At 32.8% G+C, this 18,900-nt stretch overlaps 1 protein-coding gene across 2 annotated transcripts in view; it reads left to right on the top strand.

The window, feature by feature from the left end:
- Positions 1 to 18,900, top strand: part of USP47 (ubiquitin specific peptidase 47) — a 112,492-nt gene that overhangs the window by 80,502 nt on the left and 13,090 nt on the right. For both annotated transcript variants that reach the window (XM_031460019.2, XM_031460020.2), the window contains 11 exons: positions 1,755 to 1,850; positions 1,933 to 2,085; positions 4,177 to 4,344; positions 6,193 to 6,324; positions 6,765 to 6,841; positions 7,415 to 7,470; positions 9,663 to 9,775; positions 10,469 to 10,573; positions 12,980 to 13,187; positions 14,995 to 15,110; positions 17,104 to 17,223. In XM_031460019.2, coding sequence (XP_031315879.2) covers positions 1,755 to 1,850; positions 1,933 to 2,085; positions 4,177 to 4,344; positions 6,193 to 6,324; positions 6,765 to 6,841; positions 7,415 to 7,470; positions 9,663 to 9,775; positions 10,469 to 10,573; positions 12,980 to 13,187; positions 14,995 to 15,110; positions 17,104 to 17,223 — 1,344 coding nt within the window. The remainder of the gene's footprint in view (positions 1 to 1,754; positions 1,851 to 1,932; positions 2,086 to 4,176; positions 4,345 to 6,192; positions 6,325 to 6,764; positions 6,842 to 7,414; positions 7,471 to 9,662; positions 9,776 to 10,468; positions 10,574 to 12,979; positions 13,188 to 14,994; positions 15,111 to 17,103; positions 17,224 to 18,900) is intronic.

The raw sequence follows: 18,900 nt of genomic DNA, 5'->3' as shown, positions 1-18,900 counted from the left end.
TTAATAATTCTTCTGTTTATGTAAGAATGTCCTTTTTCTTAAAAAGTCACATTAAAGTATTAAGAGGAAAAAGCATCTGTGAACCTATTCTCAAATAGTTCAGAAAAACACGTAATGTGCGTGTGGGTGGGAAAATAAATAAAGGTAGCAAAATGTTAAAAGTTGGTGAGTCTGAGTAAAGAGTTTAAGAAAATTTTCTGTTCTTTAAACTGTTTTCCAAGTTTTAAGTTAAAAAAAAAAAAGCTCTGGCCATAACTATAAGCTGGAGATCAAGACATACATATAGCTTAGTTTAGTAAAGTAGAATTTGAGTTACTTAATTTTCTCACTGTCCCCCCTTACCTTCCCTCCACCCCCCCTTTTTTAAGATGCTGGGTGTTTTACCAGTTCAATTTCCATTTGGAAAGCTTGACTGATTTGGTATCAGTCTATGTTAAACTATAGATACGATTTCTCTTAAAGCTTTTTTTCTCGTGTCTTTACAGGATTTGCCTTTTTCATGCTTAAAATATGCTTTAAAGGGGAAAAAATTTGTTCTTTCCTATGATCTCCTGTAAAGTGCTTGGTTATGTGGGGGAAAAAAACAGATATTTGACCCCCACCCCCACCCCATTGGTACTTCCTTGTGTTCTGAGGACAAATCAGGAGATGGATGAAGTTAGAAGCATTTTGTATATTTTTTTCATATTTTTTTATCTTATTCTAAAATGAGCTATACCAAGCAATATGTGGTTAGTAGTTTTTATATACCTTGCTAGCTATTTTATAACTAAGTCTATTTTGCCAGATCAAGCTCCTTTATCTTTTGAGGAGCAATTTTTTCTTATTTTTAAAAAATTTTTTGAGGATATTTTGTTTGTCTTAATGATTCGATTTTTTATATGTAATAAATACTGTCAGTAGTTCTGCTTAGACTGTGTGTAAAGAAAAGTGATGACATCAAATGAAATTTAAGATTGTGCAGTCCAGTCTCATACGTTAAGTATTTTTTAATTGCAAAAAAAATCTGTGGTGAAAAATTAAAGTAAAAATTAATTTTATGCCCACCAATTCTTCAACAATATTCATACTAGTTTCTTGCTTCTGTCTTAAAAGACTGTGTGGAGAAAATAGAACTACATGGTTCCATGAGGTGAACAGTCCAGGAGTTCTCATAATACATTTTCAAATGGAACAGTATCTGACAGGCAGAGAAGGTTACGCAGTGGTTTTCAATCTTTAAAATTAGTACAATGGATTACTGACTGACCCTAAATGTAGTGATTAAGGATGATTATTAGATTTTTTATAAGTACAGATGGTATGAATTCTTCAGAGTACTGTGTTACTGTACGGTTTAAAATTGTCTCCTTTTACAAGAAGGATAACTTGACACATGCAACTGCTTTTCTAAGACGTGAGGAATTACTTTTTTAATCTAAAGACTAAGGATTTCTGTTAGATTATTTAGCCCAAAACTACAGGGTAAATAAAGTCTGTGATAATAAGGTAGAAATGACTAAGTGTCTTATGCAATACTAGGAAAAGCAGAGCTCATACAGAATGGAATAAAGTAATTTTTTGCTCAGATTTTATATTGATAACATTATTTTGCTGTTGATTCTTTTTTTTTCCAGTTTTGCATTTTGAGTCCCCAATTTTCTATCCATTCTACTTAAAAGTATTTTGGTAACTGCAATGTTTCTATATTCAGGGTTTTGTCATTAACATGCTACTTTTAAATAATTATAGAATAATTTTTTTTTTCTGACTAGGAAGAAGCATTGCATGCATTTATTCAGCCAGAGATCCTGGATGGCCCAAATCAGTATTTTTGTGAACGTTGTAAGAAGAAATGTGATGCACGAAAGGTAGATGCCATGTAAAAATTAATACTTAATTATCAGAGATAATATTCAATATTTAATAGGTTCCCCCCCTCATTTTTCTTAGGGTCTTCGGTTTTTGCATTTCCCTTATCTGCTGACCTTACAATTGAAAAGGTTTGATTTTGATTATACAACCATGCACAGGATTAAACTGAATGACCGGATGACATTTCCTGAGGAGCTAGATATGAGTACATTTATTGATGTTGAAGATGAGGTAAATATTTGTAAATTATACTTCAAATATTTTTCTTTGATCAGAGTAACTTAAAATATTCTTTGAAAGACAAAAAGGATCTCAAACTCTGGAATTATTTCTTTAATTTGTGGGATAATCTTATGTTTTACAACTTTCTTAGTTACTGAAACATACCAATCTAAAGATACGCACTTGTGTTTCTGGTACATAATAAACACAGAACAAATACACTGAATGAGCAAACAAACTGTGGTAGGATAGCCTTAATTTTTTGTGTTTGTCTTAGTGTCGTTTTCAAGCATTAAAGTTTCTGGGTTATTCTCACTTAAGATTTACCAGCTCTTAAACTGGCTAGATTGGAAAACTAGATAATAAAGGTATTTTTCCGTGTTTCTTTTTTAATTAGTTTTTTAAATTAAAACGTTTTCCATAAAAACTTTTAAAGTATTTAAATATAGTTTGAGAATGGGACTTTGAAGGACACAGATAATGCTCATTAATTTCTTCCACTCATGGACCTCCCCAAATACGTTGGTTCCTCTATCCTTATCCAGTAAAGGATTCATGGTGTCCCACTCTATTCTTTTGGAAACTCTTCTGACTTAATTATTGGAAGTATTTACAATCACTTAACATAGTTGTTACAGAGTGATATATCTTTCTTATTCTCAAACTGCCTTGAAGCATTTTTTCTGATTGGAATTCATCACTATAGTTAAAAATGCCTTTTCCTAGAAGCGCAAAAATAATTTTAAACATTCTCAAGTTTTATTTATCCTCTTAAGTACTAAGATGCAAATGTTTTCTGAACCTCAATTTCCTTGTCTGTAAAGTAAGGATGGTAATTACTTTTCATAGCTTTTATAAGTGAGTACCATAGATAAAGTAAATGTTTATTGAATGGTACCTGTGACCAGGTAACATTTTGAAAGACTTAATCTGAAATATCTCAAACACTAGGAAATCTACCCCAAGTATATCAGACTTTCAAAGGAGATTCCTACTCAGAGATCAGTGTCAAATTGGCCTTCTGTATATCTCTAATGTATTTCTTAAAAAGAAAAGGATTTCCCAAGGAAAGAAAACAGATATAAAGTTGGAAAGGAACTTTTAGAAAGCTCTAGGTCCATTTTTATGGGAGAAGAGAAGAGAAAATGTTCTCGCTTAGTTAAAAGGAATTACAGGAATGATCTCTTTGGACTTCGTGTACAGTTCTCAAGTTGGTTTCCAGCTGCATTTTTCCTTGATTCAAACTTTCTTGAGGGATGAAGACTGTATATTTAGATACAGTACTTACAACAAAGTTCTTGGCAAAAAATTGGTACTTTTTACATACTGCTTGGTTAATTCAGGAACTTCTATGCGATGCCTTAAACATACCAAGTGCCTACATCTTAGAGAAGAATTTTCAAACTATTTAAATAAAAAAACTTTAGGTACATATTTAAAACATTTTTTAAAAAAGGGGAAAGAGTGAGGATTTCTAGGAAGTAGAATTCTTCAAATTCAATTTGCATGAAAGAGATTTAAAAATTATAAAAGCATAGGAAAGTATGATTTACTGTTGTTACATTTTCACCTGCTGTAACTGGAATATAAAATTCTTGAGGATAGATACAGTGTCTTGTTTTTCTTTCCAATTGTCTGTAAAACCTAGCATAGTGATTAACTGAATTGAACTTTTTCTTCAGGAAATGAGATGATGTTTTTAATCAGAAAAAAAGAAAAGATGATATTCTTTTGGAATTTGAGAACACAGAAGCTCATTTTGGAGCTTAAGTTCTCTGCTTTTATGAATTTTGATGAAAGAAATGGTAATTTTATATTGTGACTTTGCAACTGTAAACATTAATAGAGTTTAATAGAATTCTGAGTAACTAATTTGTTATGTTAGAACTTCAAGGATATTAGTAGATACGCTTTTAAAATACACTTTTTGTTTAATTTTATTTAAGGTCTCACTTTTTAAGAGAAAATAAATTTGCTTAAAGTAAGCATTTTAATTAACAATAGCATCTTAAATTATGTGAAAAAGCAGCATATAGATTAAAAGTTTTATATTTTCCCTTTAATTAGCTTATAATTGTAAGATAATTTTGTTTTATTAAGAAATCTCCTCAGACTGAAAGTTGCACTGACAGTGGAGCAGAAAATGAAGGCAGTTGTCACAGTGATCAGATGAGCAATGACTTCTCCAATGATGATGGTGTTGATGAAGGGATCTGCCTTGAAAGCAATAGTGGAACTGAAAAGACTTCAAAACCTGGACTTGAAAAGGTACTTTTTATAGTTTGTGGTTTTCAGTTGAAAGAGAATAAATAAAGTAATCTCTGAGCTGATATATAATTCTATAGCTATTGTAACCAATAAAGTTCTCTTTAAAAGAAGTTTAACTGCTGTTATTCTTAGACATATATGTGGTCATAATTAAACTTTAGGTAAAAACACTTAAAGCTGGGAGCATTAATTTCTGAGAGGCTGATCTGTAAACTATGAAGCAAACTGGTGGTGGTGTGGAAAGGGTGCCTAGTAGTCAGGAAATCATTTCTGCCTTGAAAGTTGCAGCAGGCCTCTAAATCTTATATCAGGGTTTTCTCATGTAGTAAAATGAAAACATTAAACTAGATCTGTTAATTTTAAAAATTCTAGCTATGGTACCCTTTATGAAACAGTTAATAATAGAGCTCATCTAAATTTAGCTAGGGGTCCCCTCAGTGTCCATCCCCTTCCCCATGACAGCCCCCTTATAAGAGACTTCAAAAAACGATACAGTTCCATGGATTATAATTTGAAAACTGCAAGAGTGGATAATATCTACGATAGAATATTTTTTGTTGCTATGTCAGTGATTTTTAAGATCTTATCAAACCATTTCTTTCACATTTGTATAATTTGCTTTACTGAGGGGAGAATTAGAGATCAAATGTCTTGAGCATGTCTTGGTGTGGATAAATCACCAGCGTGAAGACTGATCTCTAGCTCAAGTCTTACACAGTCATATTAAATATAGATTTTTTAGGCAATATTCAAGAATGGAGTTTCACTTGCATAAATCTGTTTTTTAGACCAAGACCATTATTCTTACCACCATCTCTAGTATCCTTTACCTTTTAAAATTATCTGGTTTTTTTCAGGGCAGATAGATGAATATGAATTGCTACATGATGAATAATGTAGTGGATACCTTATAACTTAGTATAAGGAACATTGCTTTCAAGCAAAGATTGGCAAACTGTGGCTCAGAAACCAAATCCAACCCTCTGCCTATTTTTCTACAGAGACAATTGTCTGTCTTTTTTTTTTTTTTTTTTTTTTCTTATTCCACTGGATAGGACTTCCTATACAATGTTGAATAAGGAGTAGTGAGAGGGGACATTCTTGCCTTATTTGCAATCTTAGGAGGAAAGTGTACAGTCTCTCATGATTAAGTATGATGTTGGCTCTAGGTTTTTTTTATAGATATTCTATATCAAGTTTAGAAGGTTCCTCTCTTCCTAGTTTGTTGAGAATCTTTATCATGAATGAGGTTGGATTTTGTCAGATGTTTTTTCTGGTTCAATTGATCATGTAATTTTTCTTCTTTAGCCTTCGTTACATATGTTGATTTTCTGATGTTGAACCAGCTCTGCATACCTGAGAGATACCAAATCGATAGATCACTAAATCACAGATATTATATAAATATATTAGAAGATATTTGAATCATTATATATACCTCAGCTCATTTATAAAGAAAATAGAGTCTTATTTGAATTTTTTAAAATGTTATTTGGGATTGATTGGTTTTGATGTGCATATCAGAACAGTCTCATGTTTAGCACCTGCTTCTAAAATTTCAGTCTATTATTTTTTATATAAATATATAAATTTATATTTCAGATATGCATAGTTCTAGAGGTTAAAGCCTAATTAAAATGGGAAGGAATACACTGAATGAAACTTGTGGTGTATAAAATTATGTGGTGAATTACTATTTTAATCATCTTAGAGAAAGTTGACCTACAGTAAATACATAGGACAATTAACATGTTCCTTCACTAAGTTTTAGAAGAAAATATGAAATATACAAATAAGGGCTTTGTGCTTTTTCCTCTGCTCTGAGTTACTTTAATTTTTTTTCCTTAGAGTTCCTTGATCTATGAGCTCTTCTCCGTTATGGTTCATTCAGGGAGTGCTGCTGGTGGTCATTATTATGCTTGTATAAAGTCATTCAGTGATGAGCAGTGGTACAGCTTCAATGATCAACATGTCAGCAGGGTAAGGAGGGTTTTTTTTTTTTTAAGATTATTATTCTGAAAGACAGGAGTATGTTTCTTATCAACAGCAGGGTTTATTAAAAATGGGAGACTCAGTCTGTCCAGTGAAGCATTTTAAGACACATGCCACGTCTTTTGTTTTTGCTGTCAGTAAATTTCTTTTGTTTATTGTTGTTATTTCTTTGTTTTGTTTTGTTTTGGGCTCGCTGAATGTTTGCAGAGGTAGACCCCCGGTTTTCTTCTTGCCCTGGTGGGCTTCCTATTAAAGAGCACTCACTGGAGCAGATCAGCCGTTAGCAGCACTGATTATGATCTCATTTGTGACTTGCTATCTATGTGGTCCATTCAACTCTGAGGTTGAAACTTGGGTTTCATATTGACATAAAGGTAATGGTGTTATAGACTTTACCCAAAAAAGCAAGTAATGTAACAACTTTTCAGATAACACAAGAGGACATTAAGAAAACACACGGTGGATCTTCAGGAAGCAGAGGATATTACTCCAGTGCTTTTGCGAGGTAAATAACTTCCTAATTTTTAGTGTTTATAAATTAGAATTAATTACAGCTTTTTAACATTTTTTGCCATTAAAAAGATTTCACCAAGGGGTCAGCAAATTATAACCTATGGGCCAAATTCAGCCTGCCCCCAGCTTTTGGAAAGGAAATTATATTGGAGCACCACCATACTCATCTGCTGAAGTATGTGTGCTGATCTTCCCGCTGTGACGGCACAGACCATCCAGCCCACAAAGCCCAACGCTTTTACTGTCCGGCCCTTTCTTGAGAAAATTTGCTAACTCTTGGCTTAACTGTAGTAGTCCTTCTAGGACACAGGTGTTTTGAAGATTTTACTATGTTGTTACCAAGAGAAGATAGGGAATTTTCTCATTAATATGTCAGTAAAAGCAGAATAGAGTCTCCTTTTTTTCCTAGAATGTTTTCAATTTGAACCTGTCCAAGAACAGTTACATGATTTTCTAATTGTTTGAAACAACAAAAAGCTACTATCTAAAAAAATATTTAATGCTAGGAAAGTGGAATATTTACAATCTGCTTTTTATCCCCATTAATCTTTTTTATTTCTACTAGCTCCACAAATGCATATATGCTGATATACAGACTGAAGGATCCAGCAAGAAATGCAAGTATGTTTACATATGGTTACTTGATTTTACTCTGTATTATCAACTAATTTTTTTTGCAAGTTTTACAAAACAAGATATGTACTTTTAAATGATAGGATAATTAAATTTTTTTATGCCTAGAAGAATTTATTATAAAGACTATTATGAGATAATACCAACTGGTAAAAACACTTGGAAAAGAGTTGAACTGTTTTTTAATATACTCTGCATTATATAAATTGGATCTATATTTGCAGTAAGATTGTATTATATGTAGTTTGGTGCAGTGATGATAACCCCCAGATCTGTGTAGCAGTCATAGCTCACTAGCTGCATGTCCCAGAGAAAGTTATTTAACTTTTCTAAATCTTACTGTCTGCATATGTAAAATGGGAATAATTATAGTTTTTTCTAGGATTGTTATAAAAAATTAAATGAGATAAAATTGTAAGCATTTAGCACCGTGTCTAGTACATAATAAAAATTCAAATTTAGTTATTAAATTGCTTTTTTTCTATTATAAGCTTTTTGGTTATTTTAATATCTAAAGGCTTTGAATGAGAACTGTAGATAAAGTACACTTCCAGCTTGCTGCTCTAGAAATGTTCTTAAGAACTAGAGTTAAATATCCTTGCTTATTTGCTTAAAAAGGAATAAAGTTTTATGAGTTGAGTATGCATCCTTTATTAGATTTTAATTTTATTAAGAATCCTAAAAATAATCCTTTATGTAAATATGTATTTCCATCCATCCATGTGGACTTGCCCCTTTTTTTCTGTAATTATTACTTTAAAAAATTGCAGTTCTTAAAAAGAAAAACCGCAGTTCTTGTGTTTCCTTGCTGACTCTGATTCTGACAAAAGCAGCATTTGCAAATAGGGATATGTGTGTGTATACATGCAGATATATACACAGGTGATGCTTATATTCTTTTCATAATTAATATAATCATTATCTTTGATTTCAACATATTTTCTTTGTTTACAAACTGCCATACTATGAGTAAAATCTATTTTAAGCAGTCTAATGTTTTTGCTTACATTTTTGTAAACCCTCATCAGATTGTGAATTCAGTTGGTGCAAGGCTTAGAACTTATTTATCTTTTCACCAATGATATAATCCAAGGTCTGTCATATAGGGGCTATTTAATTATTTACCGTATAGTTTTAGGGAAGAAAAAAGAAATTATAACAAGTCATTTCCGAACAGAGGTTTCAGAGTAGAAGTAATCATTCTTACTTTACAGATAAAGAAACTATACCCTAAAGAGTAACTTGTCCAAGGTCAGAGCTACCTGGAGGCAGAGCCAGGACTGTAGTTTATATGTACTCTGTGACACCCAGCATTTCAGATATTTCCAGTAGTGCAATAACAGCATTCCTTTATCCTCTGCCCACCCCACCATCACTCTAGTTTTGTGATCAAGCACCAGGGGGCACTGTATGTATGATACTGTATGTATGATATGGAATGTTTTTAAAATTAGAGCTCATTTCAAAAAATAGTGAATTTTTAACTTTCACAGAGGCATGATTTTTTTTAATATAAGTTGTTCTCACCATTTAACGCCTAACGATCATTGGCTTTATTAAACAGTGTCATAATCTCATATTGTCACTTTTAGTACTTTGAGTTACATATGAAGTTCTTTGATTAGAAGACAGCTAAAAGACTGCTTTGAGAACAAAGGAAAAATCATATTAGTGAATAATAATAATAAACAAATAAATAGCATTTGTAGTAGTAGCAGCATCATCACGTATTATTACATTTCATTATATCCCAGGTGGTAATTCTATGTGGTAGGTGCTGTTAATAAACTGAAGAAACCAAGGTCTAGAGAAAAACTTGCCAAAGGTCACACAATTTGATGGTGATAGCACTATTTGAAATCAGAAGTGCCTTTATTTTCAAGTGTAAGGGAGACTTTTTCATTCTAAACATCTTACTAATTTCCATACTACAGTTGTCTGGAGCCAAGAGCTATACAGACAAATATATGGCTTTTTTGAGACCTAACCATGTGTCATTATCAACTATCTCTTCACTCTTGTCTGGAAGAAGCTCCTGTTCCAAGCTGAGAGAGTGATGTAATTGAGATGTATTTTGATAACAGCTATAGTAGAAGTATATACTGTGGGAATATGGTAGAGCAAAATTAAAGAAGCTCAATCTCAGTGGCACTGTCTTACCCTGTTTTTACTATTAATAGAATTTCTAGAAGTAGATGAATATCCAGAACATATTAAAAACTTGGTGCAGAGAGAGAGAGAATTGGAAGAACAAGAAAAGAGGCAACGAGAAATTGAGCGTAATACATGCAAGGTTTGATTTCATAATTTTACTTTTAATTAAAAAGTGCTATTGAACTTTGCTTAACTGCAATTCTCGTAACTAGCTCATTGGGTTGATGCTGTAGACAGTTACGCTGTCATGATCACTAAACAGCGTAACCAGCTATACTACTGAGGTAAGGTGATTTTATTTCATGCATAAAAAACTAATGTGGTGATACTAAGTGCTGGTGAGGTGACAGTGAGATGAACATTGTCACATTCTGCTACAAAAATTGATAAAACTTTCTGCATAGAAATTTGAGTAGAATTTATCAAGAGTCTTAAGCAGTCTTTTATATAATTCTCTTAAGAAAATATTACCTAATAAGATAATTACAGATGTAAAAATTTGGACCACAAGTACATTCTCCACGCACAACTAGAGAAAAATTGGAAACAACTTGAATGTATATCAGTAGGCGAATGATTACATAAATTGTGATACATGCTTATCAAGAAACATACAATTGTTAAAATTAATGATTTTGTATTTTTTATACCATGAGACATAGAATTGATTATTAAGTGAGAAGAATAGACATGAGAGAGAATGATTCCAATTACGTTTTTTGAAAATTATAATTATTTTGACTATTAGGAAAAAATATTGTCTATAAAAGAATTAAGCTTTGACTCATGACCTATTGAGTTGATGATGATACTTTACATTTACATTTTCTAGATAAAATTATTCTGTTTGCATCCTGTGAAACAAGTAATGATGGAAAATAAATTGGAAGTTCATAAGGATAAGACCTTAAAGGAAGCAGTAGAAATGGCTTATAAGGTATGTTTAATTGCATTGTTGGCATTTAATTATTGATAATCTTACATAGCAGTATTAACATAGTTTCCAAAGTTTTTATTATAGTCAATAGTAATATAAGCACTTGGCAGTAGCTCTGATAGCCCACTTAAGTCACGTATCTCTTTAAAGAGTGTAGTTTATACCTCTTCTTTGAAATGTACTCCATTTCTTTTGAGAACTTTCTCACTCTGAAAGCCAGTTAAGCTTTCTAGAACTCAGAATTAGAAACAAAAATATTTATTCTTTACATTTATTTAGCAGCTGTTTATTGAGTGTCTACTATGTGAGGCATTAGAGATGCTAGAGTGAACAAGACAACCAACATGAGGTGTTAGAGATACCAGAGTGAACAAGCCTTTGTGAAGCTTACAATCCACTGGGGGAGAAAAGCAGACAATATTTAAACATCACAACTTGCAAGTATCTTATTGTTTAGATGCTATAAAGTAAATCAGTGGTGTATTAAGATTATTTATTTTGAGACTTTAACCATGAGAAGGAGACGGGTGTGCAAAAAGTTGAGGAAGAATAGTTTAAATAGACATAACAGCATATGTAAAACCTGAGATGAGGAAGGGCATGATGAAGAGACTGAAAGGGGGGCATTGTGTTTAGATCATCCTGAATGAGAAAAGAGTAGCATAAAATGAAATTAGGGGCTTTGTAAGAATAGAAGTTTGCATTTTATCCTAAGAATAATGCAATTTTATAAGTGGGTTTTGAAAGGTAAATAGGAAAGGAAACATTCCTTAACCAGATTATTCTAAATGTCATCTATTATACTTGAGAAATTAAAACTTTTTGCCTTTTCCATGTAAACATTAGCATCATTTGTCTGAAATTGAACAGGAATTACCTAAAGAAAAAATTATATACTACATTATTTCATTTGTAATTATGTATAGTACCAATGAAAGAAGTAAAAATAATACCCAAGATAGCCAGCATTGTTTCCCAAAGTGTGAGCCAGCACAACTTGCACCAGAATCACATTCCTATTAAAAAACGAATTCCCACAAATTAATCTGAATTTATGTGTTGGCACATGGGATTATGAACTTTAAGCAAGTATCTTAAGTGGTTTTTAGACTACAGAGTTTGAGAACTTGTATTATGTACCTGGTCTTTCATAACACTTTATCAGTATTGAAAACTTACATTTAATTTTGTGACTTTAATTAACGTTACTGTCCATCGCTAAACTGTAAGCACTTACAAGAGTAAAGAGTATTCCGATTTTGCTCACAATTGCCTTTCTACCACTTTTGCCTGGTGAAGAAAGAGTCAAAATTGGATGGGTATGTGAATGAGTAAATGAATGAACAAACAATAAAATGGATGAATGGCTCTGGGTTCACCTGATTAAAGTAAAAACCCTTTAAACATAATAGTGGGCTGCAAGCATCATCTTTCCAAAGCAATAATGAAACCAAGTAAGACAAAAATGGAGACAATGTCTTAACTAAACAGTTTTACACAGTAAGGTCAATCAGTGATGGCAGTATTTTCCATCAGTTTTTAATGTAGGAAGAAAAAAATATTGCCTTAAAAATAGGAAGTGTAAGTTCACAAATGTAAAGAGTCATAGAAGAGAGAAGAAAGTCAATCTTATGTAACAAAAATACAGCTCCATTTCTGGGGACAAGAGTGGGGGATGAGTAGAGGTCAACAGGGACATACCAAGGCTTATACTTTTTTCTTTAAACTCATAATCACAAACCTTAGATGAGTATTGAATACTTCTAAGCAGTCTGACTATGATTCTCTAGGAGGTTCAGTTCCCACTTGAGGGATGTTGTGTCCAGGGTATGCCATGTACTAGTGACATGACTAAGAGGGAAAATGTTTGATAGAAATTTGTGTACCCTGAGCTGTTGGTATTCTGGAGGCTAAGATTGAAGGGGACGGTTCAGAGAGGAATGGGTTAGCATTTGGGACACATAGAAGCTTTGGCCTTTGTGGTGGCTCTACAAGGTATGCTGTCCTCCTGTGCTTAGGAAGATAGTTACTAGATACATGAATTACCAGTTTTTCTCCAAATTGGATTAAGATAACCAAAGATACATGTCTAGTTGGCTGTTTTCCCCTTACGTTTCCAGCTTAGCGGTGATGGAGCAATAGCTTAGAATGCATTGATTTGAGTACATCTAAAGTTTAGAATGTTAACTTTTTTAAAAACCAAAAATGTCTTTAAAACATGCTGTGCATAGGGTGTATAATCTGAGGGATAATGAAGTATGGGTATTTCAAAATACCACTTAAGTTGTGTCTTTGAGCTTTGATCATAAATATATGGATTTTATTGTTTGTTAGATAGTACAGTTACACATCAGACTAAAATGTTATATGTTTGTTTCTTTTTTCTCGGGTATCATATTCTTTTAGATGATGGATTTAGAAGAGGTAATACCCATGGATTGCTGTCGCCTTGTTAAATATGATGAGTTTCATGATTATCTTGAACGATCATATGAAGGAGAAGAAGATACGCCAATGGGACTTTTGCTAGGTGGCGTCAAGTCAACATACATGTTTGACCTGCTGTTGGAAACAAGAAGACCTGACCAGGTTTTCCAATCTTATAAACCTGGAGGTAAGAAATTTTATGGTATTTTGGGTTGTAATGGACTTTAGTTTCTTAAGAAAGTCTTTTGTTTATAGAAATTAATTTAAATTTTTTTAACCTGTTCTTAAAATGTAGAATAATTTTGATAGGTTGGGATATAGTTAGCAACAAACTTGGAATTAAGTTCTAGATTACTTCAAAAAAAAACCTACACACACAATTTAAGAAGCAGGCAACAAGACTTCTAGCTTACAGGCTTCAGTGGGATTTCTCTTCTCTAATACTGAATCATCCTCCTTCCCTCCCTCCCTCTTCCTCTGCGCCTACTTCTCTCTTTTTATAGAGAAGACTCTGGTCCAAAAAATATATTCCCATCAAGTCTCAGAAGTAGAGTCTTCTTCAGCGTCTCGTTGAAGACACAATTTCATAACCCCATCACTGCCAACATTTAAAATTTTTCTCCATCCTTTCCATTTCTATAGATCCTAGGGACTTCAGCTTTTTCTATTTTCATTGAACCTACCACATTCCTCAGTATCTTGGGTTTTTCTTTGTTTGAGACTTTATAGAAAGCCAAATACTATGCCCCTAGCTTTGCCCAAAGTAGTCCCTAAAGACAGTTAGTTGGTCTTTCTTATGTCTGAAGTTTTATCGTAATCACTATATGTAAACTATAGCAAATGGGGAAACTTAAAATGTTTGAATAACTTTACAGAATTTTAGCTGTTGTTGTCTTGAACCTAGCTCCCTTACATTGGTTATTAATCAGAGTCCAGATTTAAGTTCTCCACTTTTATTCCTCAAAATTGAATTTACAAAACACTTCTACCCTTTCAAATTCTGTTCCTCTGTGGATCCTATACACCTCCTTTTTTTAATGAGGGTTCCTCTTTCCAAAGGAGAGTAAGTGTGGTATTCTTTCAAGGGTTCCTTCAGTCAGATGCTGCTCTATCTGTAAAGAGTCTCTTTGGAGGATTTTCTTGCAGATTATTTTTGAATTAGATTGCAAAAATTATGATGAAAGTATAACATGAGTCAGCAATAAAGCCACTTTTTAAAAAGAGAATTCTGTTACTGTGAACTGTAAAACTTACGAAGTAATCTCCTTTATTCATTAATAATCAAGACTAGATTAGCAACATAGGGGAAAAAACAGAGGATTGATGTATACTACACACATAAGAGATTAGAACAGTTAAGCTAGAGAACAACTATCTACTGAATGTGGTTTTTGAAGATCATTTATTTTTCTGGTGACTGAAAGTTTAATTATGCATGATCTCCTGAAAACAGGAGAGAAGATGGCATTAAATTGTAACATGAAGAATTAAATCAGAAAACAAACATGTAAACCAAAAGCTCTTTTGTCGAATTTTCCATAGGATATAGAGAATATTATTTTGAGGAGAGGAGGTCTTTGATTATGAACAAAGTCTTGAATTGTCCAGTGAAGTTTGTCAAAAGCAAGTAGGGCTGCTGTGTCCCCTGTAGTACTTGTCTTGCATTCTCTAGTTATTTATGTTTATTTACTGTTGTAGCTTTAGTCTGTATTTTGGAACTTCAGATATGTATTTTTAATGTTTGATAAATTTGACAGCGGTGTTTGTTACGTTTTATAAGGAAACAAAGCGTGTATATTTAAGAATCACATTTTGCTTTTTGTCGTTTTTTAAAGAGATCTAAGAGAGCTTTTTTATTAGCTTCATTTTTGCTTCTTTATATGTTTGTAATGTGATAGACTGTGAAAGAGAAGTTTTAATATGCATGATACATTATGAAAGACATTTTTTTAAATAACCTCCAATTGTGTTTTTATGTTTTTCAAATGTGACAGAAGTGATGGTGAAAGTTCACGTTGTTGATCTAAAGGCAGAATCTGTAGCTGCTCCTATCACTGTTCGCGCTTACTTAAATCAAACAGTTACAGAGTTCAAACAGCTTATTTCAAAGGTAAGTTTTCAAACTTGTCAGTGAATATTATTGAGTGCCTACTGTGTACAAAGCACTGTGTGATAGTTATGAGTAAAATACAGGAATTGGCCAATATTTACCTCAAGGAGCCAATATTTATAGCTCGGAGACAGCTGCGGTTAGGAGAGAAGGATGCCTCAAATGGAAGAAACACGCTGACCTAAGTGTGGAGGTAAGAAAGTGTGAAGCAAGTACATGTAGCAGTGACGTGTGTGTTTGGCTGAATCATTGTTTACGTACCTGGAAATACAGCTTCACTCTATCTCATGGAGGGTTTTAAAATGTACACACAAAAGTTTGGACTCTGTTTAATGTAGGCAATAAGAAGTAGGTTGTTTTTCTAAGTACAGCAGTGGTAGGATGAGAGCTCTGCTATAGGGTGGTCATTCTGGCAGCACTAGACTGTGTTCCTAGTGGACTGAGGGAGGAGTCAAAAACATAGATGAGGAGGCTGTTGAAATAATGCAGGTGAAGGCATATAACCAGAATTAAGAGAAGAGGAGATTGCAGGAATGAATGTATAAATAGAATTGGCGGCACTTGTGATTGGTGAACACTGGAGCACGGCCAGAGCACAGAGGACCTGAGGAGTTTCGCACTGGAGTGACCAGAAAGGTAGTGATATTCTATGTGAATAGAAGAATAAGGTTGGGGAGCAGATTTGACAGGGAGGGTGATGCATTAAATGTTGACCATATTGTGTGAGTTGGTGGTAAAGAGCATAGGCTCATTCAGAATTTTTGAGCTGGAAAAATATGATGAAAACATTCAGATTTCCTTGGACAAAAAAACTAATCCACTCCAGAGAAATGGTTATTATCCTTTCAGGGCTCCTGTACTCTATGGAACATAGGCAAAATTTTCCAGGGTTCTTAAACCTCACATTAAGATCCCTTGTGGTAGAAATTGTTCAGTGATCGCAAGTCAAGAAGTTGAGTCCAGTTTCCAGTAATTTCCAGTCATTCATTTTATGGTAGTCTTGTCTTTTACTTCATCTGGGGTTTTTTAATGCCTATCTTAACAGGGTTGTTGTGAACATGAGTAAAACAAATAAATGCTCTTTCTGTGAAAAAAAATTATGAACTATTATGTAGAAGTTGATTTTTAATTATTATGTTTAAAAAAAGCAGTGACTTCTAACACTTTTGCCAAAGTAATAATTGGAGGAAACAAATAATATTGTGAAGGCATCGTTTATGATTAAATCACTCAAAGACTACATTAGTGTAATCACTTTGTATTACAGCTTAATCTAGAATATGAGCACTGAGGTTGAATACAAAAAAAAAAACCCAAGAAACCACATGCATTTCATCACCTGAAGAAGCTGATCATTATAACTGAAAAATTGTGCTCTGCACTGGAAATTGACACAACATTGTAAAATGACTATAACTCAATTTAAAAAAAAGAAAGAAAGAAAGAAAAAAGAAGCTGATTATTTTGGGTAGGGCGGGCAGAATATGTCTGTAGAGAATAAAGACAGTCAGAAAACAGGATGCCAAGAACTGTAGTGTTTAAAGTATTCCTAGGTTTCCTAAGGACTAGTTATTATGGCAAAACAAATCATATTTTGTAAAATTTAAATTATTTTTACCTGCTCATTTCATGAGAAATTTCTAAAATGACACCAAAATTAAGGACATTAAATGTTAGAATAAGTTTAAAGTTTACCTATTAATTTAATCTCATTGTACACAGAAGAAAATTGATTTAGTAAAAGAATAGTTTCAGAGCATACATTTGTAAGTGATACTCTGTTCTCCTGATGTACAGCATAATTAATGGATGGGACTAATAAGTTTTCCCATAGATTCTTTAAAAATTTGTTAACCTCTACTAAGATTATTTTTCTTTTAATTTTCTTTCTGCTGTTTTTAAGAACTCAGCAGTGTCTTATTTTCCCATATTTCCAAGTCAAGCAGAATTATTCTTGAAAGAGTACTTTTTAATCAGATTACTTTCATTGTAGGCCATCCATTTACCTGCTGAAACAATGAGAATTGTGCTGGAACGCTGCTACAATGATTTGCGTCTTCTCACTGTGCCCAATAAAACCCTGAAAGCTGAAGGTTTTTTTAGAAGTAACAAGGTATGTTTTTTATTTTTTCATTACTATTTTCTATGCTACAAATAGTAAATGAAATTAAATTTAATATTATAAGCCTGGCCTCTAGAACTATTCACCACCTGAATAATATTCACCAGTCTGAAATTTACTTTTTAAATCCTCACATCCTCCCAGTACCTTCCTTTGTAGTCAGGTCAAATCGAGCTGCTTTCTGTCCTCTGAATCGGTCTTGCTGATTCTCCTCTTTGCCTTGTTTATGTGCTGCCCTCACCTGCAGTATTGTTCTCCCTCTCCCTGCATTTTTTTTTTTCAAGCCCCAGATCCGTCCTGCCTCTTTGGTGGAGCCTTTTTGACTAGTTCTGGTCACAATGATTATGTCCTCTGGATTTTGTTCATTCTTGAGCTTCTCCCATAAAGCAGTATTCGTGGTGAAAGTCTGAAGCATGCCTAGTATAGAGAAAATTATCTTGGATTCACCCAACATTATCTCCTTTGCCTACTCTTTTATCTATGTAAGAAAAGAGAAAGTTCATGTTGATCTTTTTGTTTCATCTCTTGGTTTCATTATGTGTTTTGTCATTTATTATTTTCCTGTGTTTTTGTTCCTAATGCCATGGGTTCATTCTGAATAAATTGCATCCAAAATTTTCCTTGTTTACCATCTTTTATTTATCACTATTTCCAGTCTCATTCATCTTAGTGCAGTCTGGTCTTTTATCTCATTTAACCTTTTTTGGTATTGTTTTATTAATTCTAATGTGTAATTTTTATTTACTTCTAGTTTCTTCTAATACTTGTGTATGATATTTGTAACATTAAAATCTCGAATCTACCCTATTTTAGGGTAAGGAGTGGGAGGGAACTTTTTTTTTAAATGGTTAACTGATAGTCCTGATTTACAACACGTATGTAATCTTTTCATGCAAAATTCAAAATGCTACTCCTAATAGCCAGATTTATGTATATGCATTTCATTAAAAAAAAAACTATTAAGGGAAATTTCAAACATAAAGAAGTACAGAGAATGTTGTAATGAAGCCTTATGTACTTATCACCCAACTTGTATAATTATCAAGTCTTGTTTCATGTATATTTAACCAACTACTTCCTCCAGATTTTTTGGAAAACATTCCCAGCATCATATCATTTCATCTATAAAAAACTCTGAATGTATATTTCTAAAAGATGAGAACTCTTTTTAAAAACATAACCACAGTTACATTATTACACCTTTAAAAATTAACAGAAATGCCTTAATATCAAACAGTGTCTAGTCAATGTTCAAATTTCCCTGATTATCTTAAAATTTTTTTTTCAATAAGATTTGTTTTTAAAAAAAATTTTTTTCCAATAAGATTTGTTTGTTCAAGTCAGGATCCAAATAAAGTTCATAATATCTCTAGTTTGTTTTAATCTAAAGATTCCCCTATGTGTTTTTTGTTTCCTTACAGTTTATTTCCTATAGAATCAAGTTATTTGTCCATTAGATTTTTTATTTAATCTGGATTTTGGTGTTGCATTCCCAACATGTTTTTATACGTATTCCAACAAACAGAATATCTGCGTACGTGTGTGTCTGTGTGTGTGTGATCTGTCTCAGCACAATTTTTTTTATGGCTAATTACAAAGACATAAACATAATGTTTATTTTATTTAGTCTCCAAAAGCAATGCATGTGTCCCTTAGAAACACTATCAT

Source organism: Camelus dromedarius, chromosome 12 (assembly GCF_036321535.1).
Source record: "Camelus dromedarius isolate mCamDro1 chromosome 12, mCamDro1.pat, whole genome shotgun sequence".
Taxonomy (NCBI): domain Eukaryota; kingdom Metazoa; phylum Chordata; class Mammalia; order Artiodactyla; family Camelidae; genus Camelus; species Camelus dromedarius.
The sequence above is the reverse complement of the archived record's forward strand: the minus strand, read 5'-3'. Positions and strand labels throughout refer to the sequence as shown.